This window comes from Elephas maximus, chromosome 2 (genome assembly GCF_024166365.1).
Source record: "Elephas maximus indicus isolate mEleMax1 chromosome 2, mEleMax1 primary haplotype, whole genome shotgun sequence".
Classification (NCBI taxonomy): domain Eukaryota; kingdom Metazoa; phylum Chordata; class Mammalia; order Proboscidea; family Elephantidae; genus Elephas; species Elephas maximus.
In genome coordinates, this window is record NC_064820.1 from 71,587,690 (window position 1) to 71,604,109 (window position 16,420).

Genomic DNA, 16,420 nt, shown 5'->3' on the forward strand with positions numbered 1-16,420 from the left:
TACAGTACTCTGAGGAAAGAAAGCATGGTTTAACTCTGGACCATCCGTATCAAATTAAACTCATCATTTTTGATGGAATTTCTCAATTACAGTGATACAAAAACGGTTATTCTGAATTTTAGAGAGGTCTTTGCTAAACTTCCCACAAAAGCCTCATGTATAAGCTGGAGTCATAACTGATTGAATGCCTGAGCTCAAAGAATATTGGATAATGTGATTGATGTCTTCGGGAATCTCAAGAGGGTGTGCCCAGGCTCCTTAATGACTCGGCCGAGACCACTGGGGGATGCTCATCAAATCTGCCTTTGAAGTTAAGCTGGAAGGGATAGTGTGTGCACTGATGAACAGAATTAGGATCCAAAAAGATCCTTGTGAGCTGGAACAAAGGGCTGAATGTAAAAGGATGAAATGTAATAGGGAGTAAACATTACATCTTGTTCTGATGTTCAGAAAACCAGCTGCATATGTGTAATGAATAAAGAAATTACTGCAGCATCACATGTAAAATGCCTTTGACATTGTAGTTGAGTGGGAGAACTATATGAGTCAATAGTTTGATCTTTAAATACAAACACAGAAAAAACCCCAGACTTCTAAGGTGGTGTTACATGCAGTGTGTTAGTGGGAATGCAATGTCCATCATAAGGAGGAGATTTACCCTTTTCTGTTCTGTGTGGATCAGATCATATATGAGGTATTTATTGGTTCTGGATTCAAGTCATAATGCAAGAGGTTGTAAAATCATTGCGTGTGATGGGCAGTTAAAGGAATGAGTTTTTACCCTTAGTCATCTATTGCTGCTATAACAGAAATACCACGAATGGATAGCTTTAACAAAGGGAAATTTATTTTCTCACAGTCTAGTAGGCTAGAAGTCCAAATTCCAGGTGTCAGCTCCAGGAGAAGGCTTTCTCTCTCTGTCAGCTCAGGAGGAAGGTCCTTTTTGTCAATTTTCCCCTGGACTAGGTGCTTCTCCACACAGGAACCCCAGGTCCAAAGGATGTGCTCTGCTCCTGGTGCTTCTTTCTTGGTGGTACGAGGTCCTCACTCTGCTTGCTTCTCTTTGCTTTTATCTCTTGGTAGTGCAGGCCACACACCAAGGAAACTGCCTTTACATTGGATCAGGGATGTGACCTGAGCAAAGGTGTTACATCCCACCCTAATCCTCTTTAGGCACAGGCAGAGATTATGATTTATAACACATAGTAAAATCACAAAATGGAGGACAACCACAATACTCGAAATCATAGCCTAACCAAGTTGACACATATTTTTGGGGAACACAATTCAATCCATGACAAGGGTCTTCCTTTTTTTTTTTTTTTTGCTCATCATCTACCTTACTAAGCATGATGCCCTTCTCCATGAACTGGTCCCTCTTGATAACATGTTCAAAGTACATGAGATGAAGCCTCACCATTCTCACTTCTAAGGAGCATTCTGGCTGTACTTCTTCCATGATAGATTTGTTTGTTGTTCTGGCAGTCCATGGCATATTCAATGTTCTTTGCCAACACCGTAATTCAAATACATAAGTTCTTTTTTGGTCTTCCTTATTCACTGTCCAGCTTTTGCATGCATATGAGGTGATTGAAAATACCATGGCTTGGGTCCGGTACACCTTAGTCCTCAAAGTGACATCTTTGGTTTTTAACACTTTAAGGAGGTCTTTTGCAACACATTTGCCCAATGTAATACGTTGTTTGATTTCTTGACAGCTGCTTCCATGGGTGTTGATGGTGGATCCAAGTAAAATGAAATCTTTGACAACTTCAATCTTTTCTCTGTTTATTATGATGTTGCTTATTGGTCCAGTTGTGAGGATTTTTGTTTTCTTTATGTTAAGGTATAATCCATACTGAAGGCTGTAGTCTTTGATCATCATGGAAGTATAAGTTGTATATCACTTGTGACCATTAGTTGTAATCAACTAGGCTGTTGGGGGAAATTCAAACATTTCACAAGTGTATTTGACCATATTTCTCTCACAAGCCTTATTATTCCCTGATTGTTGAAGTTCCCCAAAGATCTTTTTCTCACAAGGCTATTGAAAATTTAATATCTGCAAGAGATTAGTGAAAGACTCAGAATAGCTGTAAGACCTGGGCATATTAATTCATCATAAAGCTGGAAGGGAAGTTCATAATAAAGAGCAACATGAGACGATAAATATTTGATCTGAAAAGATGGTATCATAAAACCAATCAGCAGAGCATTTGCTGAAAAGGAAGTTTTTTCCTAATTGGCACTAGGCTACTATAACACAAGTGGCCACTGTGTAGGGGCTTTGTAGCTTTGCATTACGGGCATTTTATTTTATTTTCATCCTTAAGATGTCAGTATATTGGAATTGCCTGGCTGATCAACTAAATCAAGTAAATACTACAGGTAATTGTTATGGGAGTTTAACCTAGAGAATTCTCTTTCATATTTCAAAAAAAAAAAAAAGGTCGCAAAATAATGGTTCTGTTAAGAAAATTACATATCGAATCATCATCTAGTATTGGAAGTTGGGCTAAAATTTGTTTATAAAATGTCTCCTTTTTTGAAGGTCATTTGGTGGAGGGGTGGCTTTTAGGGTTTTGTGTACATTTAGGATTTTGTAGCCTGCATTGATCACCATCCTTCCTGGTAGACATTTATTGAGCTCCTCCTGCAACCATTATTGCAGCACAGGAAAGTTGTGACACAAATACCCAGACAGAAATTAAAAGTGTAAAAAGTTGCCTTTTCAAGGTTTTTTGTGTTTACAGCACAAACAAGTTCATGTGTCTTCTCCAGCAGCAGTATTTATTGAGCGAGATTAGCATAAAAGTAGTTAGCTTGCAGCATGATTTGAAAATTACAGCCTTGTAAAGGATCCTGGAGCACAATGGCTGGAAACGTGCAATCACCAGAAGCTGCGTTATAAAGTCTGTACTGGTCCCTGGGCTAATTTCATTCCTTTGGCATTTCTCTTCCTGCCCTCTAACTAACCTCTCTTTTAGTTTATTATTCTTTGATAATGGAAGACTCTTCTGTGCGCAAACACTGCCAGCTGTTCATTTTGGATTTGTCCAGAGTTTATGTATTTGCTTGTTTATTCAAAATTTGGTTAGCAACTTTTATTGAATGCCTACGATATGTCAAGGAGTCCCTGGGTGTTAAAAATGGTTAAGCACTGAACTACTAACTGAAAGGTTGGAGATTTGAACCCATCCATAGGTGCCTCAGACAGTAAGTCTAGCGATTAGCTTCTGAAAGCTCATAGTCATGTAAACCCTATGGAGCAGTTCTGCTCTGCACACCTGTGGTTGTAGAATTGACTCAAGGTGGTCAGTTACTATGTGCCAGGGTTGCAGTGGTGATTAAGAAAGAAAAAGAAAAAAAAAGATATCTCTCTTGCAGCTCAGAGGCTGGTAGGAGAGATAAAGAAGGAAGTTCAGCTTCTCTAATACCTGCTATGCAAAGAGGTGTTGGCATGCCCAGAGGAAGGATGTGTGTCTCAGGAGATGTTCCCAAAGAATTAATGTTTGAGCCAAGTCTGGAGAAGTGAATAGAAATTAGCCAGGCACACTAATGGAAGGATTACTCATATAAAGAAATCAAAATAGCATCTGCAAAGGTGTGGAGGAGGGAGGAGGGCCAGGAGATGTGACTGGGAAGGTCAAGATTCAGACTTCAAGGTAGGGTTTCTTGTGATGTGGTTCTATCAGAATCACCTGAAGAACATGTTAAAAATGCAGATTTCTGGGCCTAGCCAGGTCCCCCTTAGGAGTCCCTGGGTGGCACAAACAGTTAAGTGCTTGATGACCAGCTAAAAGGTTGGCAATTTGCACCTACCCAGAGATGCACCTCTGAAGATAGACCTAACGAGCTGCTTCCCAGAGGTCACAGCCATGGAAACCCTGTGGAGCACAGTTCTACTCTGCACACATGGGGTCACCATGAATTGAAATTGACTCATTGGCAACGAACAACAACAACCCAAACCCTGTTCCCTGTTCCAGCAAGATGCTCTGTAGGTGAGATCAGGTATCTATGGTTATGATGCCTTGCAGAGCTTGAGAACCCACTTGTTGGGAATTGGGAGCCTTGAAGAGTGTACAGCTGGTAAATGGCACGATTGGATGAGATCTTAGAAGGATGACTCTGGCAGTGAAAACAGATGAAAATGAGGCGAGAATAGAGACAGCAGGCTGTTGTGATCATTCAGGTCAGAAATAAGGGTAGGGCTTAAAACTCTAGTATGGAGTAGATGAAGAGGGGACAGATCTAAATTATATTTAGGAGATAGAGTTGACCAGATTTAGTGGTCAGTTGGATGTGGCTGGGTAGGGGAAACTTCTGGGTGTCTAGTAGAAATCAAGGGCCCTATCTGTTCAGGAACATAGGTGTGCCTGGAACCTGCTTTAGTGGCAGATGTCGGCTCAGAGCAGCTTCAGTTTTTGTCTCAGTGTCAGGTATTGGCATGGGCCTAGGTAACATCCCATTCAGTGTTTTGTTGTATCTGATTTCTTAACTGATTGTTTTGGGGGCAGTGGTAGTTCAGTGGTAAAATTCACTCTTTCCATGTGAGAGAACCAGGTTCGTTTCCTGAACAGTGCACCTCATGTGCAGCCGTCACCCAACTGTTGGTGGAGGCTTGTGTATTGCAGTGAAGCTGAACCTGTTTCAGTGGAGCTTCCAGACTAAAAGAGACTAGGAATAAAGGCCAGGCAATCTCCTGGAAATCAGCCATTGAAAACCCTATGGATTGCAGGTATCTGATCCATAACCAATTATGGGGGTGGCAGCTAATGACAACAAAAACTGATTGTTTAAACTGCAGAGAAGATGGTTAGAAGCCCTAGATAGTAGACCCCACTCGAGAGGAGGCCTGGTAAGATTTTCTCTTCCTATCTGCCATCACCTGTTACCCCTCTTCCTTCACCACTGTTGTTGTTAGGTGCTGTTAGGCGACCCTATGTTCAAGGGAACGAAAAGACTGCATGGTCTTGTGCCATCCTCACAATTGTTGTTATGCTTGAGCCCATTGTTGCAGCTGCTGTGTCAATCCATCTTCTTGAGGGTCTTCCTCTTTTTTGCTGACCCTCTGCTTTACCAAGCATGATGTCCTCCTCCAGGGACTTGGCTATCCCAAAGTTGCCTGAAAAGCATCCATAGTTATACCATTCCTGTGATTCTAGAAAGGTGGAAGCTATAGGTTTCTCAGTGGGATTGCAGGGCTCTCCACTGTCTGTGAGGCAGTCAGCTGTGGACCTCTGAGTATAGACACTTTCCTTATGTCCTCTGCACCAGGTGCTTGGGCCTGCCTCGCACAGAGCTCTCATTTGGTTCCAACCTTGGCCATTGGGCTGAAGGCAGAACCTACCACACCCTGAAGCCCATATTTTGAATCACTCAGCTCAGTTTAGATTTTTTTTTATATTATAACTGATAAAATAAAAAAACCAAACCCATTGCCATCGAGTCAATTCTGACTCGTGATGACCCCGTGTGTTAGAGAGTAGAACTACTCTATAGAGTTTTCAAGGCTGTGATCTTCACAGACATAGAACACCAGGCCTTCCTCTTGCGGCACCACTTGGGTGAGTTCAAACTGCCAACCTTTAGGTCAGATGTTGAGTGCAAACCGTTAGTGCTACCTGCGAAGTTACAGTTGATATTACTTGCAAATTATTTTTTCTATTATCCATGAAATTTTGAATTCCCTGGCTCTAAATTAGGTCCAAACATCTCCTCTGGGTAAAGACTCATCATGTTGTCCTTGAGGAAGGAAGGAGAACCTTGTATACTTCACAGAGAATCCAGTTTTAATTGTTTGGATTGGGTCTCTGGTATAAATCTGAAATGGCGCATCTACATTGGAGGGCAAGCTGGGGAAAGGCAGGGAGTATACTTTGTTCTAAACCTGGGTCATTCTCAACTTATTAGTTCCTGGGTTCCTTTCATACTGGGAAGGTGCAGTAAATTGAGGCAGAGTCCGTTGGCTTTCTTCTTTATAAGATTCACTGCTTTGTAATCTAATTTATTTAGTTGTTTTAGAAGAAAATAAGGGGAAAGCCAACGGCAGTTGCTAAACCTGTGTCTGTGCTGCCATTCACTGTCTAACTCTGATTCCCTTTGTCCTTCGGGGTACCTCCTAACCTCATTGACAGTCCCCTCTGCGCCTGCTGTCAGAGCCCTCTCCCTTAATAATTAAAGAGGGAATGAGAATGTCAATTCAACCTCTCACTGAGAGTCGGTGCTAACCACAGATCTTATTTTAGGGCAAGGCCTTTCCCCTTTAGCTTCTTTAAATCCCCTATTAATTCAGTTGCTTTATTTACTGAACAAACAAGCTGTGATTTCACAGAGAACAGCGAAGAAGTGCTATACTTCTAGAAAATAAAATAAAGCTCTTTGTGCTGTTAAGCTTATGTGGAAGTGTGAGAAAGGTTTTCCTTCTTTGTGGTGTCACCCCCAAAGGTAAACGTGAAGTAGAAAAATCCAGACTACATCCACCTGTCCTGGTGGTTCTGATAAAAGTTCTTCGCACTCGGAAGATCTTTCAGGAGCCTTCTCTAGAGGAGTCACCTTGACTGGAAGCAAGTGCCTATGACAGTGGCAGTTCAGTCTGAGGAGGACAAGGGCACAGGCCTCCCTGCCACCTGAGTCCGTTGTTGGTGCCCTTCTGTGAGGCACCATGTGCCTCTGACCTCCCAGTCACTGTGCCACATGCCTTTGACTGCAGGGTGACCAGGGCAGAGTGTGTACTTGAGTCCATGAGGCATCACCAACGTAATATTGTTGCTGTTGTTGGTTGCTGTCTTGTTGGCTCCTGACTCATGGTCATCCCATGCACAGTGGGGTTGGACTGTTGTGATCCATAGGGTTTTCACTGGCCGATTTTTCCGAAGTAGATCAACAGGCCTTTCTTCCACCAACGTGATAATCCAGTTGCTGTCAAGTTGATTTTGACTCAGAGCAACGCCGTGTGTGTCATGGTAGAACTGTGCTCCATAGTTTTTCAGTGGCTGACTGTTTGGAAGCCTATTGCCACACCTTTCTTCTGAGGTATCTCAGTGGACTTGAACCGCCAGCTTTTTGGTGAGCAGCAGAGCGCATTAACCATTTGCACCACCCAGGGACTCCCTACCAGCTTGATATTGCTCTCAAATCCAACTTTATTTTACTTCTCATACCTAGGCCCATACATGTGCATACCAAAGGTGCAAACTGAGAATTCATGAAGCAAAAATATACTAGGGTATGAGGTTTATTACCAAAAGCACTTTTCGCAGTGAGAGTATTTCAGAGGTAGAAGGGGCTCTTAGAGATCTTTTTCAGTACTAAGAAACAGACCCAAAGAGTTTAAATAACTCTCCCCGAGACCTGTCATGTCTAAGCAATAGAATCAAGACTTGAATCCCGGTCTCCCAACTCTGAGTCTAGAATTGCTTTCCAAGCTGCCAGGTACTTGTGACTTAAGTCAGTGTTTGGTCCACTGTGGCCCAAGCCACCTGCATCACATAGATCACCTTGGGCTTGTTGAAAATGCAGACTCCTGGTACTCACTCCAGAATTTCTGAATCAGCATTCAAGAGGGGTGGGACTCAGCGATATTCCTTTGAAACAAGCCTCCCACGTGACTCAACCACTAGGCTGATGTTTAAAAACCGCTGACAGAACTCAGAATTTAACTTTGGCTCTGCCCTCGTTCAACCACAGGCTTAATCCTGAACGTGCTTCCTTGACCCTCATTGCTTTATATCTGTGCTTCTCATACCAAGGACACAGCTTGGCTGACAAATTGGAATTACAGGGAAAATCTGGGCTTCTCGGAGCTGAGCTGTGGTGGCCATAGCGCAGTTAGTTAGTGCTGACCCTCCTGTAACTCTGCCATCTTCTCTGTTGTCTCAAACTGCCTCTTCATTAAACAGCAGCCCCAAGAACCTTTTTTCCAATTGCTGTGACTTTCCCGCATATCTCTCCTTTCTCCAGCACTCCTTCCTGCCCCAAATAGCTTTACTAGCACCAACTCTCTAGTTTATGATCTTTTCAGGGGATGGGTGACGATGACTGGAGCATTAGTTAAGATGACTAGTTATTCAGGTTTAGGCAGCACTGGACAGTCTTTGTGTGTGTGTTATATATGAGTGTGTGTGCGTGTTTGCATGCACATGTTTTTTGAATGCTTCAATGTGTAGACAGGTGTCCAGGCTTTATTTCAGGTCATAAACATCCCTGTTCTCTGACCTGTGTGAAGGCACCTGTGTTGGACAGTCATGCTGCCAGCCACTGTGGTGAAACTTCTGCATGGACACAAGTTATAAGGCTGCCCCTTAGGTTGGGGCCCAGGAGCACTTGTGGATGGACCTCGCCTCAGAGAAGGGTTATAATGTCTCAGGACATGCTGGGCCTTCAGTGTTCAGTGTCTAATGGTGGTGGCACCAAGGTTAATTTCATCAGTGTTTTCATTAATCCCAGTTACAGTGTAAGTGACTTCATATACTTGTGAGTTTCCAAAGGAGAATGTGAGGAATCACCTAGACTTTAAATGTTTTCACACATGAAAGATATTATGTCAGTGCTGATAGCAGTGAATGGCACCAAGAGATTAGCTAAAAATAAAGGAAGGTCTGGTTTAGTTAGGGCTCTGGAGTCAGACCTGGTTTGAATGACAGACCTACCATTTGACTAGCTTAATAACTGGCAAACAGGGCAATAGTAGGGACTATCTCTTAGAATTGTTAGGTGGTGCATGAAAGCATTTAGCCATGTTGTTGTTAGGTGCCATTGAGTCAATTCTGACTCATATCCACCCTATGTACAACAGAACGAAACACTGCTGGATCCTGAACCATCCTCATAATCGTTATGCTTGAGCCCCTTGTTGCAGCCACTGTGTCAGTCCATCTCCTTGAGAGTCTACCTCTTTTTCACTGACCCTCTACTCTATGAAGTAGGATGTCCTTCTCCAGGGACTGGTCCCTCCTGGTAACACGTCCAAAGCATGTGAGACGAAGTCTCGCCATCCTCGCTTCTAAGGAGTACTCTGGCAGTACTTCTTCCAAGACAGATTTGTTTTTTCTGGCAATCCATGGCCAACACCACAATTCAAAGGCATTAATTCTTCTTTGTTCTTCCTTATTCATTGTCCAGCTTTCACATGTATATGAGGTGATTGAAAACACGTGGCTTTGGTGAGGCGCACGTTAGTCCTTAAAGTGACATCTTTGCTTTTTAATGTTTAAAAGAGATCTTTTGCAGCACATTTGCCTAATGCAATGCATCTTTCAATTTCTTGACTGCTGCTTGCATGGGTGTTGATAGTGGATCCAAGTAAAATGAAGTCTTTGACAACTTCATCTTTTTTGTGTTTATCATGATGTTGCTTATTGGTCCAGTTGTGAGCATTTTGTTTTCCTTTATGTTGAGTTGTAATCCATACTGAAGGCTGTGATCTTTGATCTTCATCAGTAAGTGCTTCAAGTCTTCTTCATTTTTAGCAGGCAAGGTTGTGTCATTTGCATAAGGTAGGTTGAGTCTTCCTCCAGTCCTGATGCAGTGTTCTTCTTCATATAGCCCAGCTTCTCGGATTATTTGCTCAGCATACAGATTGAATAAGTGTGGTGCATGAACACAACCCTGACGCATACCTTTCTTGACTTTAAACCACACAGTATCCCCTTGTTCTGTTCAAATGATTGCCTCTTGGTCTAAGTACAGGTTCCTCATGAGCACAATTAAGTGTTCTGGAATTCCCATTCTTCACAACATTACTCATTACTTGTTATGAACCACACAGTCGAATACCTTTGCATAGTCAGTAAAACACAGGTGTACATCTTTCTGGTATTCTTGCTTTCAGCCATGATCCATCTGATAGCAGCAATGATACTCCTTGTATCACATCGTCTTCTGAATCTGGCTTGAATTTTTGGCAGTTCCCTATGGATGTACTGCTGCAACCACTTTTGAGTGATCTTTAACAAAATTTTACTTGCATGTGGTATTAATGAAAAAAAAAATGATATCGTTCGATAATTCCGCTTTCTGCTGGGTTGCCTTTCTTTGGAATGACTACAAATATGGGTCTCTTCCAGTTGGTTGGCCAGGTAGATGAGTAAGTACTTCCTGTGTTGCATCTGTTGGTTGAAACATCTCAATTGGTATTCCATCAATTCCTGGAGCCTTGTTTTATGCCAATGCTTTCGGTGCAGCTTGGACCTCTTCCTGCAGGACCATCTGTTTTTGATCATGTGCTATCTCCTGAAATGGTTGAATGTCGACCAGTTCTTTTTGGTACAGTGACTCCGTGTATTCCTTCCATCTTCTTTTGATGCTTTCTGGATCGTTTAAGATTTTCCCTGTAGAATCCTTCAATATTGCAACTCGAGGCTTGAATTTTTTCTTCAGTTCTTTCAGCTTGAGAAATGCCAAGTGTGTCCTTCCCTTTTGGTTTTCCATTTCCACATCTTTGCACATTTCATTATAATACTTTACTTTGTCTTCTCAAGCCACCCTTTGAAACTTTCTGTTCAGCTCTTTTACTTCATCATTTCTTACTTTTCGCTTCAGCTACTCAATAATCAAGAACAAGTTTCAGAGTCTCTTCTGGCATTCATTTTAGTCGTTTCTTTTTTTCCTGTCTTTTTAATGACCTATCGCTTTCTTCATGTATGATGTCCTTGATGTCATTCCACAACTCCTCTGCTCTTTGGTCGTTAGTGTTCATTGCGTCAGATCTATTCTTGAGATGGTCTCTAAATTCAAGTGGGATATACTGAAGGTCATAGTTTAGCTCTCATGGACTTTAATTTCCTTCAACTTCGTCTTGAACTTGCATATGAGCAATTGATGGTCTGTTCTACAGTTGGCCCCGGCCTTGTTCTGACTGATGATGTTGAGCTTTCCGTCATTCCTTTCTGCAGATGTAGTCGATTCGATTCCTGTGTATTCCATCTGGCGAGGTCCATGTGTATAGTTGTCGTTTATGTTGTTGAAAAAAGATATTTGCAACAAAGAAGTCACTGGTCTTGCAAAATTCTGTCATGCCATCTCTGGGATCCTTTCTATCACCACTGCCATAGTTTCCAACTATTGCGCCTTATGTAAAGCCAGCACCATCAGTGGTGGTTTGCATATTGCTATGATGTGTACCTTCCAGACAAAGAAGAACAAGAAGAAAGGCCTGGTGATCTACTTCTGAAATTCAGCCAGTGAAAATCCTTTGAAGTACAACAGTCAGATCCACAACTCATTATGGGATGATGCAGGACTGGGCAACACTTAGTTCCGTTGTTCGTGTGGTCACCGTGAAAGGAGGGGCCTACTCCACAGCAGCTAGCAGTAACAAATTGCCCCTAAATCTAGATACGGAAGTTAGCCTTCTGGCATCATTTAGGTTGAAGCAAGAATACCATCATGAGAAGAATAACTTGTGGATGCCCATTTACAATTTATTTCCTTTGGCCATTACTTTAGTTCTTTGGAACGTTTTATGCTTTTTCCTGTCTGATGACTGCTTGTATATAAAAGGTACATGAGCAGTAGTTCCCACATTAACCTAGTGTTTAGCGACTGGCCTGATACTATGTTCACACTGCTGTTCTTATGTGTACTATCACGTACTATCTTAGTTGACTGGGCTTCAAGCCTTTCAGCTAGGATCAGGACTGATGGTGTACCATTACTGATGGAGAAAGAAGGTTCCAAAAGGTGACTTAGTTGGCACTCTGGCACCTTTGGAGCAGATTTCCCAGGTCTTGGGTCACACCTAAAAACTGTATTCCAGATTCTGAAGATGGCTTGCCCAGGGGGATCATTAATGGTTGTATTTTCCCTGACGGTTTCTGGGACTGGGAGGGCAAGCTGGACCCCTGGGACACATCTTCCAGTTTCCTTTCCTAGCTCCAAGATAACCAGTGGGCCAAGATTAAATTGCTGTGTTCCCCATGGCACTGTGTGGTGGGCTGACATAGTTGTAGAAACTGGTATTCAAATTTACCTGGCACCCAACCATACTATTTGTGATGAAAGAAAAATAGGAGTGGAGGTAGGTCAAGGTTTGTGCTGGGAAGGCAACTCTTGTTGCTTAAGCATCACCGTATTTGGAGCACATGACTCTTACTTATTTTTCACCCCACACTCTTAGATTTGCTCCTTTTAGTACTAATGTGGCAGCCAGTTTTAAAAGGCAGAATGGGGGGAATGGATATTTAAGGAAGGCAGCTGGCTTCTGTTACACACTTCTGATGGAAGCCAAAGCAGGGCTTGCTCTGCAAAGCCTGTTTCAACATCTTTGTGTCCAACTAGGGCGGAGGTCCAGGTGGCAGTCTCCCCGCATGGCCATCCAGCCATGCTGCCAGCAACAGTGGAAGGCTGACAGTGAAACTGGAGGAAAGGGAGGGAGTCGGCTGTACAACCACAGGAGGAAAACGGATTAGTTTCTTATCTCTCAGCTATACCAGGAGCTTTTTTTCTTTCTCAGTTACATTCTCAAAGAGCACTAGTTAATAATTCACATGTGGTTACCAATTAAGTAGAAATTTCATTCAGAGCAACAATTAAATGTGTTTGGAAATCAGGTGCATAAATTGCTTGGAAAGGAATTTGAATATTTATATCTATGCCTGTGAATGTGGGTGTAGGTGCGTGTATAGGTTTTATACGTACATATTAGGCTAAAAGTCAGGGTTGAAAAATTGCCTAAAGGGCTAGTTGCCAGTCACATGTCTAATTAGTCACGCATATGAAATGTGACAATAGCTGTGTTGGTTATAAGCAGAAGGGATTTTCATTTTCATCTCCATGTTCCTGGAAAGAGTAAGGGCCAATAATTTGTGAGGGTTTAGAGTAGAAGAATGGGAGAAAACGTTATGAAGCAGGGGCATTTTCTTGATGATTTAGAAATGCTGCAGAGAGCCAGCAGCTGTCAGTAGTTAATCTGCACCAGCTACTCAGAGGCCATCCTGAGCACTTGTGAGAGATAAGAAGGGCATAATCTCAGGAGCCCCGGGAAGGTGCAAATGGTTAATGCACTGCTAACTGAAAGGTTGGAGGTTCGAGTCCACCCAGAGGTACCTCAGAAGAAAGGCCTGGCAATCTACGTCCAGATAATCAGCCATTACAAACCCTGTGGAGCACAATTCTACTGTGACACCCATGAGGTCGCCATGAGTCAGAATCGACTTGATGGCAACTGTTTTTTCTTTTTTTTGGTACATGGAAGGCATTTATACAAAATTAAAGTTCAGAAGTATAGCCATTATATCTTAGCCTTATTTAGTTCAACTTTTTCTTCTATTTCTAAGGGTTTTGAATTGGTTGCCATTTGTAAGACTGAAAGTCAAGTGGGCAAAGAATGTTCTTTCTTTAAAAAAAGTTGTTTATGTTTTTAGTGAACTGGTGAAAAGATGGAAACCCTGGTGGCGTAGCGGTTAAGTGCTACGGCAGCTAACCAAGGGGTTGGCAGTTCAGATTCACCAGGTGCTCCTTGGAAACTCTATGGGACAGTTCTACCCTATCCTACAGGGTCGCTGTGAATCGGAATTGACTCGTTGGCAACTGGTTTTTGGTTTACGGTGGTAAGCTACCTACCTGTAGTTGTTTGGTTTTCTAGTTACTTATTTCTCACCACCGTCTTTTTTTAAAGGATGGTGTTGACTTTAAAAAAGACATTGGTTTCAGTTCAGTGGATGTTTTCTGTCATGCTTGAAGTCGATGCAGTGGTTTTCCAGGTGTGTGGGTGTGGCACAAAGCAGTAGCTTGTGATTATACTGCATGCATAATTAGACTATCCCCATGTCCAAATCTTACATACATGAGAATTGTCAAACGTTTTCACTGTTGGGTAAACCTTTGCCTTGGCTTGGTTGTTGATGTGGCATGACCTGTTACCCGTCTGTGGTCATTCTAGCTTTTAGATTTTTTTTTTTTAAGCACACTTACCTCTAGCTTCAGGTGCCTCTGCCTTAGATCACATCTATGCCAAGTAGACCAAAGTAGATGACCTATTTTCCAGTGCTGCTGTACTTCATTGGTTATACTGGGCACAACAGTAAGAGTGCCTGCAGCTTTGACACGCCCACTCAAGTGGGTATGAAGTAACCTTAGGAATGTTCTGGCATTCGTACTTCCTGAAGTGCTGTCTGGGTCTGATTCTGTTCATGGTTTCCGACTTAGTTTGGATGAACTGAGCCTCACTGTCTAATTCTTACCATTGCCATTCTGTAGGGTTGAATTCATTAAAGGTTGAACCAGCAGGAATGGCTGGAACCCTGTGCTGCGCCAAGAGGGTAAGGATGAAAAGGAGTTTCTGTGTCTTTATACCTCTTATTCTATTTCCTCTGACAAGGAAAGCACCAGTCTTTCCACAGAATCTCTTTGATGCTGGTGAGTAAAGTGATATCTTTTCTAATACTTTTGGAATGAGACAACTAGGACAGAATGATTGCGATATTATATAGGATTAGTTTATAGGAAAGTTATTTCAGTTCTAGGTTCAGTGATTTCAGGGTCTGAGAACTTAGGTTGACTCTTGACTCTTACTTAGGCTGTGGAAGAGGTGGGGGAAGGACCTTCTTTGGACCACAACTGGTCACTAAGGCCAGCAATACAGATCCAGTGAGGGCCTTCCTATTATAACCTTATAGCATATGGGGACCAGAAATGCAGTTAATTGAAGAGAAGTATTTTGTAAAATTTTGTTTAAAGGCCCTAAATTTAAATTTATGTCCTTAATCTCGCCGCATCAGAATAGAACCAAAAAAGGGCCTCTTTTAGGCCTTTCAACGTTTATCCTGTTCTTGGAAAAGAAATTTTAAAGGAGGATCTGAGGGTATCTTAGTAACAGTGTCTTAAGTGTCGGTAACTGTTCTTCTCTTTTTGCAGTTAAGTTTAGTGAAAATGAAGACAGTTGGTTACTTTCATCTTCATAAAAATCCTTCATATTTGTGAACACTCTTAATTGCGACTTAGGATTCTTTTCTTCTGGCTATCTGATCTCATGTTGCTTTTCATTTTCTCTTAGATCTCCTCTGAAATGTGAGCACTTAGAAGAGAGAGACCAGGGCCAGGTCCAAGCTGTATAGTACCCTAATTAGAATTTCTCTAGTCCCAAGGAGAGAAGAAGGAGCCCTGATGGTGCAGTGGTTAAAGCGCTTGGCTGTTAACTGAAAGGCCAGCGAACTCTCCAGCTGCTCCATGGGGGAAAGATGTGGCAGCCTGCTTCCGTAAAGATTACAGCCTTGGAAACCCTATAGGCAGTTCTGCTCTGTTGCTATGAGATGGAATCGACTGGATGGCAATGGGTTGGTAAGGAGAGGAGATTGTTACCTGTGAGTCCTTACTTTAACTGAGCCTTGGTGATGATTCTCTGCTTTTGTCCAACTCTTGTCTCTCCTGTATACTGACTCTGCTTAGCCTTTTTAGCTGAGCTTTTCCCTTCCCACGTGCTTCTCTTTATCTTGTTTTTGGTTGTTAGGTGCCAGCGAGTCAGTTCTGACTCACAGACAACAGAGTAAAACACTGCCCAGTCCTGAGCCATCCTCACAATCATTGTTTCTCTTGTTCTTCTCAATCTGTTTCTCTTCTGTAATTTGTTTTCCTTCTAACCCTACTGCTGCTTGATCTTCCCTGTTAAACTTCAGCCCAGCACCTTATTATTTATTTGACCTGCCTCGATTTTAAAAATTCAGAGGCTTCAAGGTCAGTTGGAATTCTGAGCCTGCCCTTGGTCAGTGTGTACTGGTTACCTTCGGGTGTTTGTTCCTGAAGTTGATTAATAACATCTCCAGTGACTATGTAACCTTAGCTCCCTGTTTCTGATTAAACAATTCTCTTGTCATCCTAACAGTCATTAAAATGTACATTGCCTGGTATTACCATATATTATACAGTATTATCCTATGGAAAGGAGCCCTGGTGGCACAGTGGTTAAAGCGATCGGCTGCTAACTGAAAGGTTGATGGTTCAAAACCACCAGTGGCTCAGTGGGAGAAAGATGTAGCATTCTGCTTCCGTAGAGATTTACAGCCTTGGAAACCCTATGGGGTCACAATGAGTTGGAATCAACTTGATGGCAGTGTTTTTGTTTTTGTTTTTATCTTTATGGAAAGGAGCCCTGGTGGTGCAGTGGTTAAGTGTTTGGCTGTTAACTGAAAAGTCAGCAATTTAAACCCACCAGCTGCTTCATGGGAGAAAGATGTGGCAGTCTGCTTCTATAAAGATTTACAGCCATGGACACCTTATGGGGCACGTCTACTCTGTCCTGTAGGGTTACTATAAGTTGGAATTGGCTTGACAACAGTGGATTTTGATCCATATGGAAAGCAGTATTGCAAGATGGTAATGAGGTCTCAAATTATATATTCTAAATCCTTTCGTATAGTAATGTCGATCTGTCAGGTTTTTGTTTTTTTCATACTATTTGGGTATACCTAGAATTGGCCTC

At 42.3% G+C, this 16,420-nt stretch overlaps 1 protein-coding gene across 7 annotated transcripts in view; it reads left to right on the plus strand.

Annotated features, from left to right (window-relative positions):
* The window catches only part of MAST4 (microtubule associated serine/threonine kinase family member 4), a 721,413-nt gene that overhangs the window by 88,734 nt on the left and 616,259 nt on the right, over positions 1–16,420 (plus strand). Inside the window, exon 1 of one of the 7 annotated variants that reach the window (XM_049864816.1) lies at positions 13,291–14,264. The exons of 5 other annotated variants lie outside the window; for them this stretch is intronic. In XM_049864816.1, the coding sequence (XP_049720773.1) occupies positions 14,235–14,264 (30 nt within the window). In that variant the 5' untranslated portion in view covers positions 13,291–14,234. Of the gene's footprint in view, positions 1–13,290; positions 14,265–15,002; positions 15,283–16,420 lie in introns of those variants that run through there. One more of the 7 variants, XM_049864806.1, reaches the window with a different exon arrangement.